Here is a 24,680-nt window from a genome sequence, read left to right on the forward strand (position 1 = left end):
AAGGGATGGAGGGGCCTGGTGCGGACGGGACTTAAATCCAGAAGCGATAGATTGGGGTCCTGCTTCTATCACTAACTGGGACCAGACCCCCACTCTGCACACTCACATCCCTCCCCGTCCCACCCAGGCGGAGCTGCGGGTGCTCCTGCTTCCAGCCGCAAGCCCCTGTGACTCTCTCCCGGGGGACCGCCTTGGGGCCCCTTGGTGCAAGTGGCCACATCGCTGCTGGGAGCGCCTGGGAGTGTGCGTCGCTCCAGGGCAGCCCTGGCCAAGCTGTCCAGAGGAGCAGAGACAAGGACCCGTGGAGGACAGCGGACACTTCAGAGCTCGCCCGCGGGGCCAGAAAGAGCCCACCACTGCAGGACACGGCCTGGGCTTGCACTGGCTCAGCTTCCTTCCAACCCCTGTCCAGCTTCCCCCACCCCGTCCCAGTTCCAGCGCTGCCTTAATCTGGCGACCCTGCCGCAGGGTCTGCTTTGGGGGACCCCGCCCAGGAGCACTGCTGTCTGGCTGAATGACCACCGCAGGCCTCCTGCCTTCTCTGCGCCTCAGAGCTGTTGCCTGCAGAGGAGACAAAATAGCCACCCCCATCCCACCTGCTACTAAGCTGGCATTTGCGGGGTGGGTGCCAGGGGCGGCCACCCGGGCACTTTCCGCACCGTCTCATGGGATCCACTCAGCAGCTCCAGGAGGAAGATACACATTATCCCCGTTTCACAGATGGGGATGTCGAGGCACAGAGCAGTTAGCACTTTGTCCACGTCCGCACTGCTGGTAAGAGGCAGGGCCAGGATTCAAACCCAGGCCATCTGGTGCAGGATTCCCCGTGTCTGCCCCTCCCTCCCACGTAGTGCGGCCCACCCAGCAGAACTATGGTCCAGGCTGCAGGACACGGCGGTGGAGGCAGCGGGTGCACTGCAGAGGGCCTGGGATGACCCCAGGGTGCTCGCCCTGACACTTGGTCCCGCCTAGTCCCCAGGGAGGAAAGGGGCGATTGTTCTGGTCATGGGCACCGGCACATCACCACTACTCCCATGCAGGCCTTGCAGTCTTGCAGGGAGACGCAGAGACGCAGCTTCCCCAGCCACATCCTGCAGCTTCTCCGGCTCAAGAGGCTTGAGCTCGGCTTGTGAGCCCCAGCGCCCTCCACTGGTCTGCTGGAGCAGCCACGCTGGACTGCTCCCTTGGTGGGTTTAAAACATCTGTGCAGCTTCGGGGGCTGGAGGGTCCATCCCAATGTCCCAACCAAGATATGCTGAGATGGGAAACAGACAGCAGGCGTCTGCATCGCTGCAGGCCTCTCCCTGGACCCGCCGAGGAGGGGGAGGTGGGGACTGGGGTGGATCGGGGCACCCTTTGCTGCTTCCCTCTGTTCAGATTCTGCCGGACCCTCAGAAGCCAGGCTGACTGCTGATGTCGGACATTCCAGGCTTCTAGTTTCACACGTTTAAGAGAGTGGGCTTCAAGTCAGGTCATGAAGCATTTAGCATCGCGACTGACTTCTAGTCTGTAAATACACAGGCTACAAATAACTTGGGGAGTTTTGAAAGTCATACACACTTTAGTAAGAATCAGATTCTTGTCCAAGAAAGAGTTTGTTGAAACCCAAACTCTTTCATACCCAAAGAAAGGTACGTTGAAGTCCTGACTCCTAGTACCGGTGAATGACCTTATTTGGAAATAAGGTCTTGGCAGATGTAAGTTGAGATGTAGGAGGTAAAGCAAGCTAAGGTTGGGTCACACTGGGTTGGAACGGTACGCTCACGGGAAGGCCCTGGGGAGACAGAGGGACAAACACATGCAGGTGACAAGCACGTGAAGACAGAAGCAGAGATTGGGACGACGATGACGCCACAAGCCAAGGGGTGCCAGCAGAAGCGAAGAGAGGGGCGTCCTTCCCTGGAAAGATTCTCCTCGAGAAGCCGAGAGGGACCGTGGCCCTGCCAGCTCATTGATGCTGGACTTCTAGTCTCCGGACCCGTGAGAGAAACATCTGTTTTAAGACCCTCAGTTTGTGGTACTTTGTTACAACAGCCTGGGAAACCAACAGAGGCGACGTGGTAGAGGGCTGCCGGCCACAGCTAGCCGAAGGGACAGAGTCCTGAGCCCGTGGTTCGCCACCACCGCCACCGCCACCACCACCACCACCACGTGACTCGGTGGGTTTAGCCAAGTCCTGTTCATTTTGATACAGAAAGTCCAGGGCCCACGCAAGGGAAACGGCCCCTTGGCCAGCTTCCGGCTTCCTCTCGAGCCTTCTTGTGCACCCTCCTCACCACGTGAGCCCTTTCCCAAACCCCCATGACCACGCCCTGGCTGTGTCTGCTGCCTCTCTGTTCTTCTCTCTTCTCTACCCGGGAGCACACTCATCAAGGCTCTAGTTGATCGCTGCCTCCAGGAAGCCCCTCCCGACCACACCACACCACCAGACTGCATTAGTGGTTTCCTTTTCTCTGATCCCAACTCACTCTGTCGTTACCTGGGCTGGGCTAGACACACTTTGCCTCCTACACTACATTCATTGCCAGTCCTTGCCCCCTTTGCGGTCTCCAGGCCTATGCTGTGGGCTGGGATAGAGGCTGCCCCTGGGCTCGTGTTACACACCCAGGGCCTGGCCCCGTGCTCCCCCCGGTGTGACTGCTGACTGAGGGGAGGCATGAAAGGATCTCGAGGACTGCACAGCCATCGGCAAACGCCCTGGAGGAGACTGTAGCTGCTCCTTGCCTGGCCGTCTTTCCTGAGCTGCCCTGGTGTATTCTGCGTGACCACTGACTGTCCTCATTGTGTCACCTTCACGTGGCAGGAGAGAACTGATGGCTCGGGGAGAACGGGTCATGCATTCTTCAGGCCCTGAAGGAAGGAGCACAGAGTCACAGAACATCACAGCTGGAAGGGGGCATCCAGGGTAACAGCCCCACCTGGGTCACGGGCAGGGGCTCGGGCTCAGCTGAGGCGCAGCTGCCAGGGCCCCATGGGGACCCAGAGGACCTGGCCGCCCCGTGGTGTGGGGAAAGTGTTCCTCACACACCGGAGGCCGATCCAACAGTCCTTGTGTCCCCCCCCCCCTCCCTGCCCAGCCACCACCAGACAAAGGGACTAAGTGGGAAGAGTTGAGGGAGCCCCGCCTGGGTCAAGACGCCAGCTTCATGGGGCCCCCAAGGCTGTGCTTGCACACTGAAGCCGGGAGGTGGATTTTTAAAGAGCCTCGGTAAATTATCGTGCATGTATTATGCCATCTGCCCATTGAAAGCTACAGTTGGATCCAGTATAGTCACAGAATTGGGCAAACACTGGCACAACCAATTTTAGAACACTTTCATCGCCCCCCGAAAAGAGACCCCCTGTGCCCATGAGCAGTCACTCCCCATCCTCCCTCAGGCCCTCGGCCCCAGGCGACCGCTCACCTACTTTCTGTCTGTGTGAACTTACCTGTTGTGGCAACATTTTGTACGAATGGATTCCTTCACTCTTCCATTGTGAATGGACATACCACATTTTCTTTCACCTTTCATGGGATGTGGCTATTTTAGGATAAGAGTCCCAGTGGAACTTGGTACATAGAAAACGGATTCTTAAATGCAAGCCAGACGTGCCGCTCCTCTGCTGAGAGCGCTGGCTTGGGAACACCCCGAGTCGTGAGCCGGGTGAGTTGCACAGACAGGCGCATCGAGCCCAAGGAGCCCGACTCGGAAAGAACGCACACCGGACACCCGTGCCCGCCGCCGTGAACTTCGACAGCCGGAGACACTGATCTCTAGTAATCACATCAAATCAGCGGTCTCTAGAGGGTTGGGCTTGGGGGCCTTTTGCACCCTGCCCCCCCCATGTGAGCATAAAAACATTCTGTACCTCACAGGGAGGTAGTTACGCAGGTGCACAGGTCGTGGGAGTTCTTCCGACCACACCCTCAGGATGCGTGCATCTTATTGCACCGTATGTTGTCCTCAAAAGAGCTGATACAAACAAACAAAAAAACACAACTCTTGTGGTGGTCCTCCATTTCACTCGGAGCGAAGACAAAATTCCTCCCAGGACCTCCAAAGGCCCGTCTTCCCCCTCCCCCCTCCCCTGCTGGGCTCCACTTGGTCACGTGACTTTGCAGTCTCTGGACCGCACCAGGCACCCGCTGCCTGGTGCCCTTCGCTCAAGCAGATCCTTCTGTTCAGGGGCGGCACCTCCTTGTACCTGGGATGCTCATCCTAACCACCACCTCTTCGGAGTCTTTGTTTAAACCTCACTCAAAGCAGCCCACTTAACCACCTGATTTACTGTTACCCCCCCCCCACTCCAGCATTCTTGTTCCCTTTTAAGTGTCTCTGATGATGCTGGTTACCCCCAAACACACTGTGACTCACCGGCTCCCTCCACTAGAATGTATACTCCCCGAAGGCAAGGACTTTTGCTTTGCTCACCGAGTTATACCAAGTGCCTCCAATAGAGTGGAGTCACATAATAGGTGCTTAAGAAACGTTTGTTGAGCCCTGGCTGGTGTAGCTCAGTGGATTGAGTGCGGGCTGCGAGCCAAAAGGTCGAGGGTTCCATTCCCAGTCAGGGCACATGCCTGGGTTGCAGGCCACAGCCCCCAGTGGGGGCCACATGAGAGGCAACCACACACTGATGTTTCTCTCCCTCTCTTTGTCCTTCCCTTCCCCTCTCTTTAAAAATAAATAAATAAATAAAATATATTTTTAAAAGTTCATCTTTAAAAAAAAAAAGAAACATTTGTTGAGTGTGTTGTGGCAACACTGGCCCTTAGCAAGGTTGGTCTTGGCAACCCCAGCCCATCTCAGCGGTGGGAGAGAAACGCAAGCCAGGTGTCTGCATGCACAGGGTGGCCTTGGCACAGCCGCAGGGAAGCGGCCTCCCCTCGAGTCCAGTGAGGACAGCACAGCGGTCCTCAGAGAGCCCCCCTGGGCGGGGTGGGGGGCAGTGAGCCCTGAGGATGGAGTCCGGGACTTCGGGTGAGACAGGAAGAAGGGTGCCCTGCCTTGCTTTCATCGCGGAGTCACTTGGGTGCACCCCATGGTTTTCCAGACGAGGAGGCTGGCATACGGAGACGTTCAGCGTCTTATCACAGGTCACGGGAGATTGTCAGCCAGAGCCCACAAAATATGCAGACACTTGTAAACCGTAAGGCTCCATGGAGCGAAAGGGCAAAATCGGCACTTGGTTTCCCCTAATGAGAGCTCTGAATGAGAGCCTAATGAGGGCAGCGATCTGCAAATAACTCCATGTGAGAGACTCCTGGTCTGGGGCGGGGGTCTTTTCTCGGCAGACAAGAGGCAGGGGCGTGCGGGAGAGCTGGCTGGCGCCTCCGTCATAGAGCAAGGCCTCCTGGAGGCGCCAGAGCAAGTCCAAGCCCCAGGGCCCTCCCTTGTGAGGCGCACCAGCTTTCTCAGGGACGCCCCAAGACTCTGGGCTCCTCCAGAAAAGGGGCTGAGGAATAAGGGCAACAAGAGCCGGCACTGACAGAGCGCTGGCCACACGCCTGCCCTCGGAGGCCGGATGTGTCCAGAACCCTTGCCCCCTTGTCCCACTCCGCTGCCTCAGTTTGCTCGTCCGTCCAGTCGAAACAACAGTGCTGCCTCACCGGGTCACAGCACCTGGTGTGTAATGAGGACTGGATGACCGTCACCTGGTGCCACCTCTCTGCGGTTTTCCACCCCCAGGAAAGGGGTAGACGCTCAGCCACTCTAAGGACATCGCATGATCAGACTCGGGATGCCTGTGTGATGATGAAGGACGGCATGGCGAGGACACATCTCTGTGGGCTGTGCTGCTTCTCAGAGTCAGAGTCGTCCGCCAAAGGGACGGAGGGAGGGGTCTCTGGCAGGGTCTCTGACATTTTCCCCAGGACCGCACCCCAAGGATTTTCTGTCCTGCCCACAAACCAAGGGCCTGCAGGGCAGGAGAATGAGGTGTCTGTCCAGATGCGCACCCATCAGGACCAGTGCAGACTCTGGCTGGGTTGGGGGTGGGGGAGCAGGCAGTCTTGACGGAAGTCTGCCTCCGTCCCTCCACTCCTTGGGTAAGCCCTTGGGCCACCCCAGCAAGCTATTCCAAGAAGGACCCGATGGAGGGAAGCCGGGGAAGCCTTGGGGAATGTGGAAATGCTGCTCTCCCCTGGGGAACTCACTCCTGGAGGACTGGTAAGTGTGTCCACGTGCATCCATGTCCTGGGGGCGTGCTGGGTGTGAGGGGCGGGGCGGGAGGCAGGTGTGGGAGCCATTCTAAGCGCTCCTGGGCCAGTCCTCATTCTTTTGTGGAAAAGCTGGGTGCCCTCGCGGCCCCTCTGCCCTCCGGGCTCCTTGTCCTACTGGGGAGTGGGTGCAGACACTGCGGCACCGCCCAAGGCCTTGGGTCAGCCGCGACAGGCCCCTCCAGTGGTCCCATCGCCGTGGCTCCTTTGGGTTTGGTAAAACATGCCATCGAGAGACCTCAGGTCCTCACTGAACTTTGTAAAAACTGCTTTTGGGTGTGAGCAGGCTGTCTGAAGGGTCCTAATCCACTAGGCAAATCCCCGGGATGGGAACTGGGAATCTATTCATTCACTCATTCACTCGGGCAATAACGCAGGCGGTGACTGAGCACCACTGGCTGGCTGGCCGGCTGTGCCCCGAGTCCTACCCGCCCCCACCGCCTCCCAAGGAGCTCGCATCTAGCCAGCAGCCAGGACCGGTGCCTCAGGACTCGGCTACTAGAGGGAACATTAAGTGGGCCCTAAACCGAGGTCAGGAAAAGGGGGTGAAGGCGAGAGGCAGGCGAGACCACTTTCTGTGGCCGCCAGGTACAGGTCGGCAGAGACCTGCAGGCAGTTTCACTCTGCTTCTCCCAGACTCCGGAGGAGCATGCGGGGAAGGCGGGGTGGGTGGGGGGATGCTTTTCTTCTCCTGCCGAGGTCTGGAAGGGTAAGACCGCGATGGCTTTTAAAACGCTTTGCGCGGCGAGTTGAGTTTTCTCCCGCGGAGCCAGCAGGTTTGGTTCAGAGGACGTCCCTTAGAGGGCGCCGTTTGCCCGACTTTGGATGGAGTGGGCGTGAGCGAGCAGAGGCAGCGCCCTTCGCCAGAGGGCGAGTGGATGGCTGTGTCCGTGCTCGGGGAGACCCCATGCCCGCAAACTTCCTCTAAGAGGAAGAGAAAGATTTACTCTGTGCACCTGGCCGTTCAAGCCCAACGTCCCTGAAACTTAGCAGGATAAGTCGTGGGTGCTGACACCCGAACAACTCCTCTGCCTCGTCAAAACAGGCGCTCGCGCGCGCGCACGCACACACACACACACACACACACACACACCAGCGCACCTACGTGGCCCCGGGGAGACCCTGGGAAAACCTGGGAAGACGAGAGAGTGACGCTCAGGTAGTGGTGCTGCAGGTTCCGGGACGGCTGTCCGGGACTCCTCTCCCGCAAGCCCCGGACCCCTGCCAGTCCCCGAGTTTCAAGTTTCCAACAGCCAAGAGCCCACTTCTGCAAACCAGACATCTGCCAGGCGCTTCCTTTGCCCGGGATCTGAGCTTTTCTGCTCATGTCAGTTTAAAGGAGGCTCCCATGCGCCAGAATTTCGGGAAAGTTTTGCATGCATCCCCCTCGGGTGCACCATGGGTGCACACTTCGCAGGGGCCTCTCCGCCCCATCATTGGCCCCGTAGCTGGCGGGTGCCGGCCGTGCCCACCCAACCTGCGTAGACCTACGCGCATCGAGCTATTTCTGCAGTTGGGGAGGAAATGACTCCTGGCTGCGCAGTACCAGTTGGGTGACCTCGGCCCGGTCTCCTCCTCTCCAGGAGCCCGTGGCCGTTTATGAGAGCCGAGCGGGAGACCCACCCTGCTCGAGCCTCAGGGCTGTGATTGGTTCCAACTCAGATCGCTGTACAGCGTTTTGCCTTGCAGGAAAGCCCTGTACAAACTCAAGAGAGTAATAATAATGAGAATAATAATAATTGTTTATGGAAGCACCATTTACAACGTTTCCAGGTTCCCAAAGCAAAAATAGGGTTCACTACTGCAGATGAATGTTTGCCGAAAGAAGCACTAAACGCGCCCGCCGAGATTTGATAGGGCGAGTCTGAAGCCCCGAATCGGAAAATAAAACATTACCCACTTCTCAACCGGGGAACCAGAGCGGTCGCATCCGCCGATCCAGGGCGGCCTGGAGTTAGGAGAGGGCTCGATCTAACGAAAAAGAAGGCGACGGGGAGGCGACAGGGGTGCAGAGTGACCTCTTGGAGTATGGGTGGTGCGCAGTGACGGCCGGTTTGCCACTTCTCTGACTAGGGAGCTGTTTCTAGGGAGGGGACCCCGCAAGCAATTCTGATTATAGGCTTGAATCTAGAGTCTTACATGCCTGCCTCGCAGAATTGTTGCGCAGTCTGGGGAGTTGTTGTCAAAGCCGATGGAGTACAGTGACTGTCCGCCTAGCAGGGTTCAGAGTTCCAGCAGGGTTCTCTGGGGACTTGGGGGCCTTCGGGGGGCATACCGCAGGTGCCCCTGACTCGGCCACAGCCGAGGGAGGTAAGCCGTTGTGTCTTCGGTTCGCTTTGCACCTATTAAAGCCTTAGGCGGCTGCAAACTTCAGCCAGATAGACCGGGAGAAAGTGCTGTATTCGGAGCCACGGGGCCCTAGCGGTGGCAGAGGAGAGAGGAGCGCTCTTCCCACCCTAGACGTCGGTGCCAGGACGCCGCGGCCCCAGCTGCCCCACTAAGTGAGACGCGAGCGTCAGCCCGTTCTACGCGCACACTTGGGTGCGCAGAGAGGCACACCCAACCCACTCTTGCTACCAGGGAGAGTCTCGGGCTTCGATTTCCCAGGGCCAAAGGCCAAGGACACAAGGATTCCTAAGCCGGCCGACGCTGTGCAAGGACTTACACCTCGATTCCCTTCCTATCGACTAGACGGTGGGTTGGGAACCCAAATTTTCTCGGTTGCCGCGCCCTTAGCAGGAACTGGGGGAAATGCCGAGGCTGCCGGACCCCAAAGGGTAGGCAAGTGCTGAGTTCGCTGGAGACCAGAGGTCGCGTCCTGACTTTCTGGACCGGCGCTGCGTAGCTCTCCAGCTGCGTGGGGGCCACCGCCCCTGCCAAGCCCCTGGGGGCGGGGGAGCAGCAGCTGCGAACGCGGATAACCCCGAGGTGACCCGAGCGGGCCTGGCCCGCCCCTTCCCCCTCCCGCAAGCCTGGCGGGGAGAAGCTGTCCCCGAGCTGCGGGGGTGGGGGGAGGGTGGGTAGGGGGGTGTAGGGCGGGAGGCAGGCACAGGCTCCGGGCGCCTCGGCTGTCAGTGCGCTCCGGGCCGGGGGCGCCGCCGGCTTCGAGTCCCTCGCTCGCCTCCTGGTCTCGCCGGAGCGCACCGAGTGCCTCTTTAGCGGGAGCCAATATCCTTTTGTGCTAATAGGCTTGTCCTCATTTGCTGCCTAATTGGACTATATAAAGCCAATAACAGGCGGGCTCTTATAGCCCGAAGCCAAAGCGCCAAAATCCTAGGAAAGGCGAGGAGGGGGTGGTGGCGGAGGCGGCTGCGGGGCCGAGGCTCGCCCGTGTCTTCGCCGGCCTAATCCCATTTGCCATTGTACGCGCCCAATCGCCGTATACTCCCTGCATTTAACTTGGATGACATTTTGATTTCATCATTAGCATCCGGCGCCGGATTGACGCAGCCCCAAGCCGGGGACTGCTCTTGCCGCCTCCTCCCCGGGAGCTGTAGCCGCCGCCGAGCCGCCTCTCTCCCTCGGTGCCGCGGCAGGGCCGCTCCCCGCCCCCCAGCACCCCTCCCCATGCGAGCCCTCCCGGCCGGGTCTTCACCCCGCCCTCGCGCCTCTGGATTTGCGCCCGGGGCCGCCCTCGGCTTTGCGCCCCGCAGTTGAGTTCCGTTTATGGTCTGATTTCCGGCCGCCCACCTGCCCGCCCGGCCGCTAGCCTGTCCTGCTCCCTCCCTCGCGGGGACCCGGAGGAGAGGGGACCATGCCGGAGCCCGGGCCGGACGCCCCCGGCACAGCTAGCGCGCAGCCCCCGCCGCCGCCGCCCCCGCCTCCCGCGCCCAAGGAGTCCCCGTTCTCCATCAAGAACCTGCTCAACGGAGACCACCACCGGCCGCCCCCTAAGCCTCAGCCGCCCCCACGGACGCTCTTCGCTCCGGCCTCGGCCGCCGCCGCTGCCGCCGCCGCTGCCGCCGCGGCCAAGGGGGCCCTGGAGGGCGCCGCAGGCTTCGCGCTCTCGCAGGTGGGCGACCTGGCTTTTCCCCGCTTTGAGATCCCGGCGCAGAGGTTTGCCCTGCCCGCGCACTACCTGGAGCGCTCCCCGGCCTGGTGGTACCCCTACACCCTGACCCCCGCCGGTGGCCACCTCCCGCGACCTGAAGGTACCGACCACTCTTTGAACTTTCGTTGTCCTCCCCGCGCGCCTGTCCCATCCCGGCCCCGCGCTGAGTCCCACCGCAGCCCTGGGACCCCCACACCCTGCACGCTGCTGTCCGCTCAACTTCTTCCGGTCCCTGACTTGCGGTCCCCCAGCCTCACACCCGGTTGCACTGCCTGGGGATCCAGTCCCACTTGGTGAGAAAAGTGGAGTTGGAGCCCCGGGCGCTGCGTTTCCCTGGGAAAGTGGCCTCGGGCATGAAGGGAGAGGCTTCTGGGAGCTGGGACTGGGGACTTGGCCTGGATGGAGGCAGTGACTCCGGAGGGCCCAAGACAGGGGCGAACCTCTTCGTGGGCCCCTGGGGGGGGTGCTGGGGAAGGAAGCGGTCGCTCTACCACCATGGGGGGGGGAGTTCTGTCACCTGTCCTCGGGCGGAGGGGAATCTCAGGGCGCTGCACCCCTGTTCTGGCCCAGCTGGGCAGGAGGAGGCCGACAGGAATGGGGGGACCTGGAGGCCTGGGATCCGGAGGGGGCGCTGATCGAGCCGACGGCCCGGGGCCTGGGTGACTCGCGTGTCGGCGTGCGTACGTGTGCATCCGTCTGTTTGTCTCTCCCCAGCGTCGGAGAAGACCGTCCTGCGAGACTCCTCCCCCGCCTCCGGCACTGACCGCGACTCCCCCGAGCCGCTGCTGAAGGCCGACCCCGATCACAAGGAGCTGGACTCCAAGAGCCCGGACGAGATCATTCTAGAGGAGAGCGACTCGGAGGAAGGCAAGAAGGAGGGCGAGGCAGCGCCGGGCGCGGCCGGGGCGAGCGCAGGGGCGGCGGCGGCGGCGGCGGCGGCGGCGGCGGGCGCGGAGGACTGGAAGAAGGGCGCGGAGAGCCCCGAGAAGAAGCCGGCCTGCCGCAAGAAGAAGACGCGCACGGTCTTCTCGCGCAGTCAGGTCTTCCAGCTCGAGTCCACCTTCGACATGAAGCGCTACCTGAGCAGCTCGGAGCGCGCAGGCCTGGCGGCGTCGCTGCACCTCACGGAGACGCAGGTCAAGATCTGGTTCCAGAACCGCCGCAACAAGTGGAAGCGGCAGCTGGCGGCCGAGCTGGAAGCGGCCAACCTGAGCCACGCGGCGGCGCAGCGCATCGTGCGGGTGCCCATCCTCTACCACGAGAACTCGGCGGCGGCCGAGGGCGCGGCCGCCGCGGCCGCGGGGGCCCCGGTGCCCGTCAGCCAGCCGCTGCTCACCTTTCCGCACCCGGTCTACTACTCGCACCCCGTGGTCTCGTCCGTGCCGCTGCTACGGCCTGTCTGAGGCCCGAGAGGGGAGGAGGAGGGAGCGCCCGGCCCCCTCCCCAGACCCCGGAGGAGACTGGGCCGGGCCGAGGGCGGCGAGACGTCCAGCGGCCTTCGGGAACCGGGGGCGTCAGCGCGCTGCCCCGGCCTCCCTCCCCCAATTGGTAGCGTTTTGTAAGTATTTGCAATGCATTTTCGTGCAATTCACCCCTAATGGATTTGAGGCGCTTCCCCTCTTACTTTTGGTTGTGGTTCATATTAAGAGAGCAGGAAAAAGATACAATTCCCCAGTCGAATATTTCAACCGAAAGCTTTTTGGAATACGAGCAACCCTCTCCCCAGTTTGCATTCAGCTGTGGCTTTTTGGTTTTATTTTTATAGAAGACAAATCAGCTAAAAAAAAAAAAAACCAGAACCCCTCTAGTTTATTCAGTTTCTATAGAACTATTTTCAGAAGGGGGGAGGGGGAGAGAGAGGGGGATTGCATTTACATTGCAGTACATTTATTTCCGGATTTCTGGGCGTGGTCCTTCCTCTCCACCCCCAGTCATTTGCCCTCCCCAGTTTTCAAAATCTGTGCAGCCTCTTAGAGGCACCCCGGACTCGGGCCGCTCTGCTCTCTGGCAGAGGCCTGTCGCAATGGACCTGTCTTCGTGCGGCCTGCTCGGTGACGGAAGAACTCTCTTAATTGTCTAAAGGGAAAAAAAAAAAACAAGACAGCCAACAGTCAGACTTCTGACCGTTGGAACAGCTCCACCTTTGGCCCGGCGTCAGCGGTCTTCTTTATCAGTGGCATTTATTTTGGGGAATTTCATTTGCTGGTAAATTATTAGGACTATTATTGCTATTACATTGTCCTCTGTCTTGAGAGAGTCCCTTCAATATTTTTTTTTAAAATCCAACCTGTTACCCTCTCCTCGTACCTTTCTGTTCTGCAGTTTCACAGTTGTACTTCTGACCTGTGCAATATTGTACACGTTTTCCCGACAGCCCCGCGCTTCCCGCGCGGAGAAAGGCAGCCGTGTCCACTGTGCAGTCCCGGCCCTTCGATTAGGGAGAGGAGACGAAGAAGGTGAAAGGGGGGAGGAAGGAAACCAGGATAGGTAGCACTGCTCAAAGGAATGAGACAGGATACTGGAGCGCTTTAAGTGAAGGACAATCAACTTAGGAGAATTTTAACTTATTTGATAAATGTACAGACTTCTTGTAAAGTTCACCCTCAGCTTCGCAGGGTTTCTTGCTCTGCCGCCCAATCTGTTTTGTTTCTGTTTTTTGTTTGTTTTTGTTTTTGTTTTTTTCCTGTCAGCTGCACCTGTTGTTCTGCGATAGTTTGCCCCTCCACCCCACCTCTCCACCTCTGCCCGGGTGCAGTCCCTTTTTAAGAAAAAGAGAAAAAGAAACAAAATATTGTTACACTTAATGTTGTGGTGAAACTAAACTAATTAAAAAAAAAGAGAGAGAGAACCGAAGCGTGTGGTGTTGCCAGCGTGTGTAACTGTGAGCGGTTTCCCTGGAGCAGGTGTCTCCGAAACTCCGGCCTGGCTCCCCCGCTGCTGCCGCTGCGCTCGCGGAGTCCGACCAGGGCGCACATCCTCGTCATCCAGGAGGCGGTGGAGACAAAGGCGGCTTTGTTCGCGACCGCGGCCGCTCTCTCCCCGGGATCTTAGGCGGCTTGAAGCGCCCTGCGAGTGGGGAAGGATGCGGGGGCGGAAGGGGCGAGAACCTGGGCTTATCGAGGTTGCGAAATGGAGCGGAGCGGCGGCCGAGCGCCGAGACCGCCGGTGTTTCCGACCGCGGGGCTGCAGCGTCGCATTCCCTTCCCAGGACACGGTTCCTTGGGGAGCCGCGATCTTCAGGGCAGGACCTGCGTGGGCTCTCGGCGGTGGGGGCCTGGAGCGTGGCGGGCGCAGGGGGCGCGGAGGGCGCGGGGTGTGGAAGTGAATTTAGAGTTTATCTGGGGTCACAGGAGGATCGCGAAGTCCCACTGGGAGAGGCCGGGCCGCGAGAGGGCAGCCGGAGGAGGCCAAGCCAGCCCTGGGGACCGGGCGGCCTCCACAGTCCTGGAGTAACGGTGGCCTCTGCGCGGCTCGGGTGTGGCGCGGTGCTGGCGTGTCCGGTGCCAGGGAACCGGCCGTCCAACCGAGGCAGGGGCAACCGAAAGGAGCTTTTCTCTTCCCGGCCGGGCCCTTTTCTGCTCACCGGCGCCCAACGCCTCAAGGGCGGCCTCTCTGGGTCCCCCATCCCGGTCCGCATCCCGGACACCGCCCGGAAGCGCACCGCCAGCTGTTCCCACGCGGCAGCTGGGTACCGGGCTGCCGCGCTCCTGGTGCGCGGCCTGCGGAGGCGCTGCGCGCAGGGAGCCGCTGGGAAGCTCCGGCCTGCCCGGCGGAAGCAGGTGCTCGGGCGCCCCTCGCCAGCCCCTGGTCTCCCTGCCTTAGAGCATAGGGTCTGCATGCCCAGCTCCTGGCAGGACAGGTCTGAAGCTGGGGAAAGAAGGGGGAGATGAGGGACCCGGAGAGGGCGAGGATTGGTCAGAGCACGAGGCAGGGCGCGTCCGCTGGGGTGCGCCTGCACAGGCTCCCAGGCCCTCTCCCAGGATTTTGCGAGGTTCTTGAACCCCCATGAACACAATTGATTCTACTATAGCCGAACCGTCCAGTATTGTTTCCTATTGATGGGGAAACGGCCCCAAATAAACTAGCATGAGTATTTATGGCAAAATTTTAGCCTGGACCTCAGTAAAGATAGATCTCTCTTTATTTCCCTCTGGTTTGGAATAAAAACGAGGGCATGTGTCATAAATGAAAAATAAACAGAAATTCGGGGTCAAAATATGTTGTTCCTTGTGTTACCTGCAAACAGAGTGATGCCTTTTACTGTTGGCAATACTAACGGCGGGACAGGCCAATAACAGCTCATTAAAAATAATGTTGCAATAGCAAACACGTCCTTAGATTTTACAGCCAGAACACAATGTTATCAAACGCCAAGAAAATACTTTATTTGTGTTTGGAATCTAGAAAACGGTTCTTGACTGACCCAGTCTTTACGAAGTCGAGAAACAACTGGTTCTTCGCACGCTCCGTTTATCCTCTGTCCCGCTCCCCGAGGCCTCCCCTCGCCTCCTAAACAGGAGCCCCGCGGCCCGGCCTGTGGGTTCCTCCCAGGAGCCACGGTTGCTGCGTCCTGGGGGAGGACGGTGGGGCCGAGGCTGCCTGGCGCTGGCGGCTGTGGGAGCCTAGAAGTCGGCGGAAGCAGAAGACGGTGATTTCTCTCCTGTCCGGTGGAGTTGTGGCATCTCTAACAGTGCAAGGGGCAGGGGCTGAGCCCGGGTGTGGGTGGCAGAGCACCCAAGCCACGCCACTCGGGAAGCACCGTGGGCCCGACTGCAGGTGTTTCCGAGGCCTCCGTGTCAGGAGAGGCCGAGGAAGCGGCTGGTGGAGCTGTCACATGTGGGCAGCTGGCTGGGGTCATCTTCCCCCTCGCAGAAGGTGTCCTCCCCGAGGCCTCTGCAAGGGCTTGCAGCGAGCTGCTGAAATCACTGGCCAGAGGGGGCTCCCTAGAGCAGCGAGGGCGCCTCCACCAGATTCCTACCACACGTCCGGCCCAGGAAACCGGTTCGCTCAGTGTCCCCGACCTTAGGACACTGAACCCACATGATCGATGTCGAACTTTTAGCCCCCCTCCTTTCCGGTGTGGAACCCAGCCTCCCTCCTCCTACCCTAACTTCAGGTTCTTCCCTCTCCGCACCCCCAGTGAATCTTCGTCAGTGCAAACGACATTGGCTTCCCAGCAAAGTCCTTTCTGCATCACTCAGAGGGATAAGAACAACGTGGAGGATACACTCACCACAACACGCACACACACACACTTAGTTAAACCTCCTAAAGGGGGCATGCTAAGGAGTCCCCAGTACCCCCCCACCTCTGTTCAGCATCACAGCCATCATTGATGCCCCGTCAGGCACGCAGGGTCAGGCACGCAGGGTCAGGCACAGCTCGTTCGTGGTTACTCTGGGGAGCTGGGGAGCGTCTTGCGGGAAGGATGGGGCAGAGAGCAAGGTGGTGGTCCTGCCCCGGCTGCCCCAAGCCTGAAACCCTTCTGCCCAGATGCCTCCTGCTCCCTCCTCACCAAGCCACCTGGGACAAACTAGCGGAACCTGCCAACACCCTGCCAGGGACTGCCATACTCCCACGGCCCAGGGCCTCCCTGGGAGTCCGGGTCCCCACAGTGAAGTCTCTGCGGCTCTGAGCACCCGCCGGCACCTCTGGGCCCTGGGAGACCGCGGAGCCAGCGTGCGAGCTGTTTCTGTTGGCAACACAGATGTATTTCTTTTATTTGGTAGTAAATAGAACAAGTGTGTGTACACCAAACAACAGCAAGACAGATATAAACCGCCCCGCCGCCACTGGACGTTCATTCTGAGCCGGGACGTCCCCTTGGCCAGTTCCTGGCACGCCGGAGCCGGAGGCCGCGCGCGAGAAGCCCAGGACGCCCTCCTCTCCTGACTCCCAGAGTGCGCGCTGCAGGGCACAGCTGGGGGGGAAGAGGAGGAGGCAAGAAGGTCGGTGCGGTTTGCTTTCTCCTCTGCGAGTGCGTGCTGGGCCGCCTAGGACCTGCGCAGTGGGAGTGGGGGTGTCAGAACAATGGGGGCGCCTCAAGGGCCGGGCAGCTGCAGAGAGACTTCCGTTGTTGAGCTGCCTGGGCCCCGGCCACGCGCTCCTGCTTCCGCACCTCTGTGCGCACCGGGCACCTAAACTTCCCTGGAGAGGCCCCGGAGGGCCTCAGACTTTCCCAGGCTCGGCCCCGTCCGCCTCCAAGACTCCATTTTGCCCCACCTCTCCCGGTTGTCAACGCCCCGCGGCGCAGTGACCTATCCAGGGGGCCCTTTCCCCTTCGCGATACAAACTCGCTAGGAAGAGACCTTTTACTGTGTCACCCCCGATGGGGTCAGGGTGCAAGAACCCTGAGCCCCATAAAAAGCCCCTTTAGAGATCCAAAACGCAGCTGAGCAGGCCGTGGGGACAGCGTGTGGGCCGGGCACTTCCCCAAGGCCGGGCAGAGGCAATCCGCGTGGCTCCTCCTCTCGGCTGTCCGCCCACTTTCTTGCCCCCTACTCCGCCCTGTCTGCAGACCCTCCTTGGGTTTTGGGCACGCACGATCTGCGTATACACATCTGGAAGTGTGCGCGCCTGTGTGTGCACGTGCGCCCGTCTGGGCGCGCAGGGCAGGCGTCGACCCTTTCACCCCCAAACGGTTGCGGGCCGGCTGGGCCGCGGAAGAGAGGCAAGGGCCTGGGAGACCGCTGGGCGGGCTGCACTTTGGCGCCCCGCCGGGTGCCTCCACCCGGGTGTCCTGCTGACCCGGGCGGCACTCGAGCCGAGGGCGCGTCTCCTGCGGAAGCACCCTGCAGGCTGATCCGGTGGGGAGCGGCAGCTTCTAGGAAAGCGGATTTGGGACAGCAGCGCAGCCCTAGAGCCCGCTGGGGTCCATTTCTCCGTCCCGGATTTCTTCCCACCCTTCGGCCTCCGGGATGCCGCGTAACTTCATTCCGTTGTCAGGGCCGTTTTCCGAGACGTGAGACAAGCGAAGCTGGAGGCCGCGTGCCTCCTCCCAGAGTTCCCAGCGGTACACACCGGTTGTGCTGCCCGGGTCCTTCCTTGGCTGCTGCTACCGGCAGTACGTCTCCGGGGTGGCACTGCCCCGAATCTGGGTCTCCGCGGCTCCCAAAGGATCCCTTCTGGTTGCGGTGGACGGAGAGGAAAAAGCGCTGGGGGAGCGGTGTACAGCCAGTTCGCGGGAGAGGTTCGAGCGCGCTGTGCCCATCCCTTAGCCGGGAGAGGTGAGGTGGGCTCACCTGGTGTGCCTAATGTCTTAAAGAAATAGAAAGAATCCCCTTCTCTCCCGAGCTCCTTCGCCGCCCTCGCCCCCCTTGGTGATGGAGTGCACGCATCAGATTTTCATCAAAGTTCTATTAAGTGAAACATAGGTTGCAGGGCACCCTTTGATTGAAACAGTTTAAATTTTAATTGTGTTTTTAATTTGACATATAGTTGCAGAAAGGAATGACACTGCGTCGCCAAGGGGCGGTCGATTTTCTTAATTTCTCCCAGAGGAATTGATGAGTCTATCAGGCCACTAGATTGGAAACCCATTAAAGCTCTCTGGTTAGGCTGTTAATTGGAACTTGATGGATGTGGGTGGGGGGTAGGGTGTCGGGCTCGGCTATGCTGATCCAATCTTCATGACTTTCTGTTTTCCAATAAATTACACAATTCATTTTCCAGCCGCAGATTACATAAATTGTACACCTCTGGGGCTCTCTCTTTCAAATAGGGAGCCCTTTTCCCCAAAAGCCTATTGTGAGATGTCATTTGCACCAACGAAGGAACAGCAGAGGCCCTTGAATGAAAATCGAAACATAATCAACGTTTATACTTAGAAAATTTATTGAGATCATTTTCTCTGGTATTTCCTTATTTTAAAGTTTGGACGCGCCATATATCATAATCCACTGGTGCAAAGGAGGGGGGGTCAGACTGTGTTTAATATTTATCGAAGCTTGATTCCAAGATCAAACTTGTTTATGACTTCATCTGTCATTTCGGAGGGAGCCTTCTTCCACTATTACCCGGCTCAGCCAGCCTATTTCCCAACTGCCGCAGAGCAGAGAGGATCAATTTTTATTAGCCTCCTCGGCAAGTTTGCTCTGGGCCGCTTTAATATTGAGGAGCGGTGTAATCTCCAGGCCTAAACTTGAAGCGTCGTTTCAGCCCTGGAAAGTTTATGATTCCTTGGAACCCCGTCACGCCACATGCCTTTGGGGGGCATCCCAGGGGCATCCCATCTCATCCCCAAATTGAGGAGTGCCCATCCTCCAGGGTAGCACCCGTTCCTCTGAAGGGAGCAGGGAGGGGCGGAGCTCTGCTGAGACTGGGCGGGGGGGGGGGGGTCAGAGGTGGTACTGAGTTGAAGGATTGCCACACTGCAGAGCAGAGGGACCCGGTGTCTGTGAGTGAAGGGTTCCTGGGAGTGTGTTCTGCAGCTGCATTTGGCCCATGAGGGGGCATCTGGGCCTCTGCACTCTCGAAGTCTGAGGACCCTCGGACGCCCAAAGGGATGGCGGGAAGATCGCATCTTGGCCCTGAGTCCCCTGGGGTGTGACTGCTCTAGCTGCAGGAGGGGCGGGCGACCCCCCAGATGACCAGTTGAGGACAGCAGAGGCGAGATGAGGGGACAGTCCGTCCGGTTGCAAAGCCAGAGGTCTTTCCAGTCTTCCTCACTGCCTCCTCGCCTCTGTGCCCACCATCACCGCCCTGGTTTAGTGCAGAGCGTGTGCGCGTGTGTGCGTGTGTGTGTGAGTGATGCTGATGCTAGTTAGAGTCCAGTGGACGTTTGCTGACCGAATGTGTGTGTAAGCGTTTATGCAAGTGCGGGCTTGTTCCTTAAAGCGTCAGCCTCTGCAGATGTGTGGGGGGTGGGGGGGGGGGGAGAGGCTGCGCAGGACCGGATGGTAGCGCACCTCTGTGTAGACCAGACGGCCCGCGGTCCATGCGGGTGGGAGTGGCGAGCAGGCAAATAAGAGGCCAGATGGCTCCTTCTGACTTTGCAACCAGCCTGGGGCAGGGGGGTGTGACTGTGTGTGTGTGGGCGGGGGGTGTGAGGTTGTGGGGTTGCGGGGCTAGTTGTTTCCCAGCTCAGAGTCCTCAAGTCAGGATGCACTGGTCAGGCCCCCAGTCCCGCCTGCTCCCAGGTTTGGGCGCTGCTTCTCCGAGGCCCACCTCAAAGGCCTGGTGGCCACCTCACAAGGTCCCTGCCCTGGGAGAGGCCAACCTCATGGGCCCTCCACGCCAACCACAGAGAACCCCCGCTGTCCCGGGAGGAGAAGTTCCTCAATGTTCTTTGCAGCCATGCCCTAAGCTCAAAGCCAATGCCTGCTCTGCCCCTCACCCCCTCCCAATGATTTGTTACAGTGGGAAAACCTTGAGCTTCCATATTGCTTATTCTGCTTGGCCTGGTCATTTTTTTTTTTAAGCCTCAGTTTCCATGCCCTTACATTGGGGGCAAGGATCTGCTCCACAGGTTTGCTGTGAGGGTTAAAGTGAGGAATGATGGGACATCCCCACATGTTCCTGGTTGTCGGCACCAAGTATCTAGCTCAGAAGGCTTCAACCAACGCACCAGCCAACTTCCTCTCTTCCCCAGTGGGTGGACAGTTCCACTCCTGGGGTTGGCCGGTTTCCTGATGGGAAGCCCTGGCCCGGCCGAAAGACAGCGCCCCGTAGGGTGTTTGCGGTAGGGGGGAGGCCGCCGGCGGGGGGAGCAAGCCGGGTGTTTCTTTCCAGGAGCCTCCCCTCTGCCGCCCAACCATGCGGGAGCGCGCGCGAGCCCCTGCAACCTGGCCCTGAGCCTGTGCCTCGGCCGGGCGGAGGACGTACAAATTGTATTTCAGCGCCAGGTCCTTCCGGGTTAATGAGCTGACACCATGATTAAAGCTGACCATTTGTAATGTGTCTCGACCCCGCCGCCGAGTCCTGAAGAGGTTAATGCGGTGACGGAGGCCGGCACCTGCCCCTCGCCGGCCTCCCGGGCCTTGGCGCACAGCCCCTGGCCCCCGCCCCCTCGCCTGCCCCTGCCCCGGCTGCGCCGCCGACTCCTAATCAATTAGCCCATTAACGAGCCCTTCGAGAAGTTAAGTAGGGAGAGGTTCTGCCACGGGCAGGGCTGCAGTCGCTAACTCACCGCAGCTAATGATATTATAAGCGCTCTACTCAATAACCTGGGCACGGCGCGGCGAGGAGGAAGCTGCACCGTCATCCTGCGGCGCGTGGACGCTGCTGGGGCCTGACGCCAGAGTCTCCCCTCAACCTTGGCTGCATTTGGGGGGCACCCTCGGGGCAGGGCTTCCAGGATCGGTTCTCTGCTGGATAGGGAGAGGCCACAGACCCAGGAGGCGGGGTTGCCTGAGCGCCTTGGGGCCTCCGCTCACCTTGGTTTCCAGGAATCTTGCGTAGACAGCTGTGCGCCCGAACCGTTTTGCCCCCCGCAGGGCTGATCTGGGGAGGGGGGGGGATTAAAGGGGCGAGAGCCAGGGCTCAGAGGGGACGGCGAGGAGTCGGGCACTCCAACCTCACATAGCTTGTGGGAGGTTGGCGTGGCTTCCCCAGATTTTAGGAATGGACTGAAGCTCAGAAAGTTTAAGTATCTTATTCGAAGTCGAGGTGTGAACGGACTCTGCCCAATTCTAAAACCACGGTCTCGCCCTCGCCTCCTTCCCTCTCCTTCCTGGGAGCAAAGAGCTTATATTTCTGCAGCAATTCCGTGTTCTCCAATGTTTGCCAGTGGAGGGGGGTGGGTGACAACAGCGGCAAAGTCACCTGTGGAACAGGAGGGCGGGCCCTGACCTCTTCAGCAAAGGTCTGCAGAGCACCTACTAGGAGCTCCTAGTGCTTCTGGACTTTCGGGGACTTTCTCATTCGTACTTAAGGCAACCCCCAAAACGGGAGAGGAGGGGATGATGCCAAAGAGAAGTTCAGTTCACGTGTGAACTGAAGCTCCCATTGGGACCGGCCTGGCCCAAGTTCACGCAGCGTGTAAGTGGTGGTGCTGGGACTCGAACCACACGATCTGTTGAAACACTATCTAGGGCTCCCCCTTCGCCCCCCCCCCGCCCCGGCCCCGCGATAATGCTGCCCCGCGGGGCCCGTGACGGGGGTGGGCGTCTGTGGGCAGGTCTGCTCCCGGCCTCGCAGCTGGGCTCTGGAAATAGCGTCAGTTCCAAGGCGCATGCTCCTTCTCTCGACTGTCCGCCGCGGGCGCGTGGGTCCCGGGGCTCCCGGCGCCGCGCCGCAGGTCCGGACCAGGAGGCGGGAGGCTGGGGGAGGGTCCGGGAGCAGCCCGGGCCGGCTCCGGCGAGGGCGTGCGTTCCCGTCGCCGGGGGGAGGAGTCGGGCCCTGTCCGCTCCGAGCGCGCGCAGTCCCTGCCCCTCGGGAGGGCCGCGGTCCCCGCGGCCGGAGCCTCAGCGGAGGCCAGAGACCTGGGGAGGGGTTTGCGCTGCTTTCGTCGCGGGTCGGCCACCGCGGACGCCGGCCCGGCCCCCGGGGCTCCGGCCGGCACGGGCGCCGCTTTCCCTGCCTCGGCTGTTTGAAAATTTCCGGGCCGCTCTGCGGCGCTGCGATTGGCCAGGCCCCGGGAACCTCTATGCAAATGAGGCCGCGCCACCTCCGCGCCGCCGGAGACCCGGGGAGCGAGCGGGCCGGCGGAGAAGGGGCATTCGCGCTGGGGCCCGGCGGGCGCACCCGGAGCCCCGCGGCCGAGGACCCCCGCGCAGCCGTCCCGCGCCCGCGTGCCCCCCGCACGGAGGGGACGCCTCTCCAGCTCCGCCGCCCCCTCCCCCTGACTCTCCTCCCCGCCCCTCCCCCCCGCCTGCCTGCCTGGCTGCACCACCTTCCACTCAGATCGTCTCTAAAGGGAGTTCTTGGTTTCCTCCGATTTCTTATGAACCCAGGATGGGCAGCAAGGAAGATGCGGGCAAGAGGTGTCCGGCGGCCGGCGGCGTCTCCAGCTTCACCATTCAGTCCATCCTGGGCGGGGGGCCCTCGGAAGCGCCACGGGAGCCCGCCGGCTGGCCGGCCAGGAAGCGCAGCCTGTCCGTGTCCTCGGAGGAGGAGGAGCCGGACGACGGCTGGAAGGCACCCGCCTGCTTCTGCCCAGACCCGCACGGCCCCAAGGAGCCCGGCCCCAAGCACCACCCCCCCATCCCCTTTCCTTGCCTGGGTAAGGATCGCACGCCGCCCGGTCGACCGCAAGCCGGCCCTAGGGGAGGGAAGCTGTGCCGGGGCTCTCGCATCGGACCCCCGCTGGCCAGAGCCGCGGCTGCCCGGGGTCCGGGTCTGAGGGGAGGAAACGGGCGCGTGGGGCTGCCGCCTCGGCCCCGCAGACGCTCGGGAGGACGCCGGGAGCACAGACCTTGCGCGGCGCGGTCTCGGGGAAGGCTGAGCTGGAGGGAGAGGGCACCACCGCGGGCAGGGCGCACGGCCGGCCGCACACCCGGCTCTGCGCTCCACGTCCCTAAGCACATCTGATACGCCCTGAACACGAGGTCTGAGAGTCGGGTCCGAGCGGTCTCTGCCGCAGTTTCTTTCAGTGGCCTCTCTCTCTCTCTCTCTCTCTCATGGTCTCTGTCTCTCTGTCTCTCCCTCTCTCCTCCTCCTCCTCGGCATGATTAGCCCTCCAGGATGATTGACAATGGTGCCTTTCAGAGATGGTTCCTTTTTACAGCATCTGACGAAGGGGAGTCCCGCATTCGTCCCTAGCACGATTTCCGAACAAACGGCCTGTGAAATGATGCCACCCTATAAAGCTCGGGGAACTCCTCCAGCTCAGTTATTACCAGGCAAAATTCACCTTTAAAAATGATGTCGATGCTCCCCCTCCAGACCTCCTCCCCGTATTGCCACACGAACTTTCACGGAGCCGGGGGCACAGAGAAGCCAGACTCCAAGTAGCTGCGTCTCTCTCCTGTTGCTTTTTGGAAAGCCGGGAGTGCTGGGCTTTGGGTTCCAGCTAGAGGGAAGGGATCGGGACCGAAGAAGACAGGACCGAGGCTGCGGCCGGTTGCCAGCTCCCTGGTCCGGGCCAGAGCTGGGGGGCGGGCTTTTTGAGGCTCCCCACCTCCATGGCCTCCTTTTCTGTTCTCACTCCCCAGGTAACACCAAGGGCAGCGGAGGCGCAGGGCCGGCGAGCTCGCAACACACGCCTTTCCTTTCTCCTTCGCACCCGGACTTTAAGGAAGAGAAAGAGAGGCTCTCCGCGGGCTCGCCGTCGCCAGGGTCCGAGCGGCCGCGGGACCACGCAGCCGAGCGGCAGGCCGGCGCGGCCAAGAAGAAGACGCGCACGGTCTTCTCGCGCAGCCAGGTGTACCAGCTCGAGTCCACCTTCGACATGAAGCGCTACCTGAGTAGCTCGGAGCGGGCCTGCCTGGCCTCCAGCCTGCAGCTCACCGAGACGCAGGTCAAGACTTGGTTCCAGAACCGCCGCAACAAGTGGAAGCGGCAGCTCTCGGCCGAGCTGGAGGCGGCCAACATGGCGCACGCCTCGGCGCAGACTCTGGTGGGAATGCCGCTGGTGTTCCGGGACAGCTCGCTGCTGCGCGTGCCCGTGCCGCGCTCCCTCGCGTTCCCTGCGCCACTCTACTACCCGGGCGGCAACCTCTCGGCCTTACCTCTCTACAACCTCTACAACAAACTCGACTACTGACCGAGGCGCGCCGGCTCGGCGCCTCCCCGCGCGCCTCTGGCTGCCCGCGCGCCTGGCGCGCGCTGCCCGCTCCCAGGGCTCCGGAGCACGGCAGCGTAGTGCCAGAAATATTAAGAAATACACCATGTGTATTCATTATCTTTTATTTATGGCCTCGGCCCTACTTTTTGTTTTGATTGTTTCGGGTACTTGTCAGCATTCCTCAAAGCCAGATCTCCTGCTTTCTATACCCCCAAACAAACCAGGATGCTTTGAAAACCATTTTGGAAGGGATATTCTCGGGTGGTGGGAAAGGGAGTTTCGGCTAGATCGACGTTGATTGGTAGGAAAAAAAAATCTGAAAAACACCAACAAAGCCAGGTACACTACTCTCCCCTTCTATACATCTGTATATACGTACATGCACACACGGCCAGCCACGCCAGCCCGTGGGGGCTTTGGACAATTATCTCAACGCCTCCTCCCGTTTCCCTCCTCCCGAGGATGGGTAGGGGCAAAAGGGGGGGATTTCAGATCTGTAAATATTTTTAAAGAAAATAATAAAACATTTTAAGCATCGTTGCTAACTTTGGCGGCATTGATTGTCTGGCGTGCTAACACGTGGGACGTTTCCTCGCGTTTGGGTGGAGGGGTTTGGGGGTGTGTGTTAGCTGGCTTGCCCCACGGGAAGGGTGGGGCCGGGGTCAGGGGTTAAAGTTTGGGACTCTGACTCTGGCAGCCTGTGGGCTGGAGCGCACCACCTTCCACTCCCTGACGCTCCATCCTGGAGCTGGCTGAGGCGCACCCGG

General features: G+C 60.4%; 2 protein-coding genes across 2 annotated transcripts; both read left to right on the top strand.

The window, feature by feature from the left end:
* Nucleotides 1-9,953: 9,953 nt before the first annotated feature.
* Nucleotides 9,954-11,653, top strand: HMX3 (H6 family homeobox 3). The gene is made up of 2 exons (XM_045854596.1): nt 9,954-10,350; nt 10,965-11,653. The coding sequence occupies exons 1-2, from the start codon at nt 9,954-9,956 to the stop codon at nt 11,651-11,653; spliced, it is 1,086 nt and encodes a 361-aa protein (XP_045710552.1).
* A 4,407-nt stretch (nt 11,654-16,060) lies between these two features.
* On the top strand, nt 16,061-24,445 carry HMX2 (H6 family homeobox 2). The gene is made up of 3 exons (XM_045854463.1): nt 16,061-16,198; nt 22,142-22,410; nt 23,342-24,445. The coding sequence occupies exons 2-3, from the start codon at nt 22,143-22,145 to the stop codon at nt 23,890-23,892; spliced, it is 819 nt and encodes a 272-aa protein (XP_045710419.1). The 5' UTR covers nt 16,061-16,198; nt 22,142; the 3' UTR covers nt 23,893-24,445.
* Nucleotides 24,446-24,680: the final 235 nt, after the last annotated feature.

The sequence above is a fragment of the Phyllostomus hastatus genome, unplaced genomic scaffold (genome assembly GCF_019186645.2).
Source record: "Phyllostomus hastatus isolate PE091 unplaced genomic scaffold, TTU_PhHast_1.1 phas_scaffold_1066, whole genome shotgun sequence".
In the NCBI taxonomy this organism is placed as follows: Eukaryota; Metazoa; Chordata; class Mammalia; order Chiroptera; family Phyllostomidae; genus Phyllostomus; species Phyllostomus hastatus.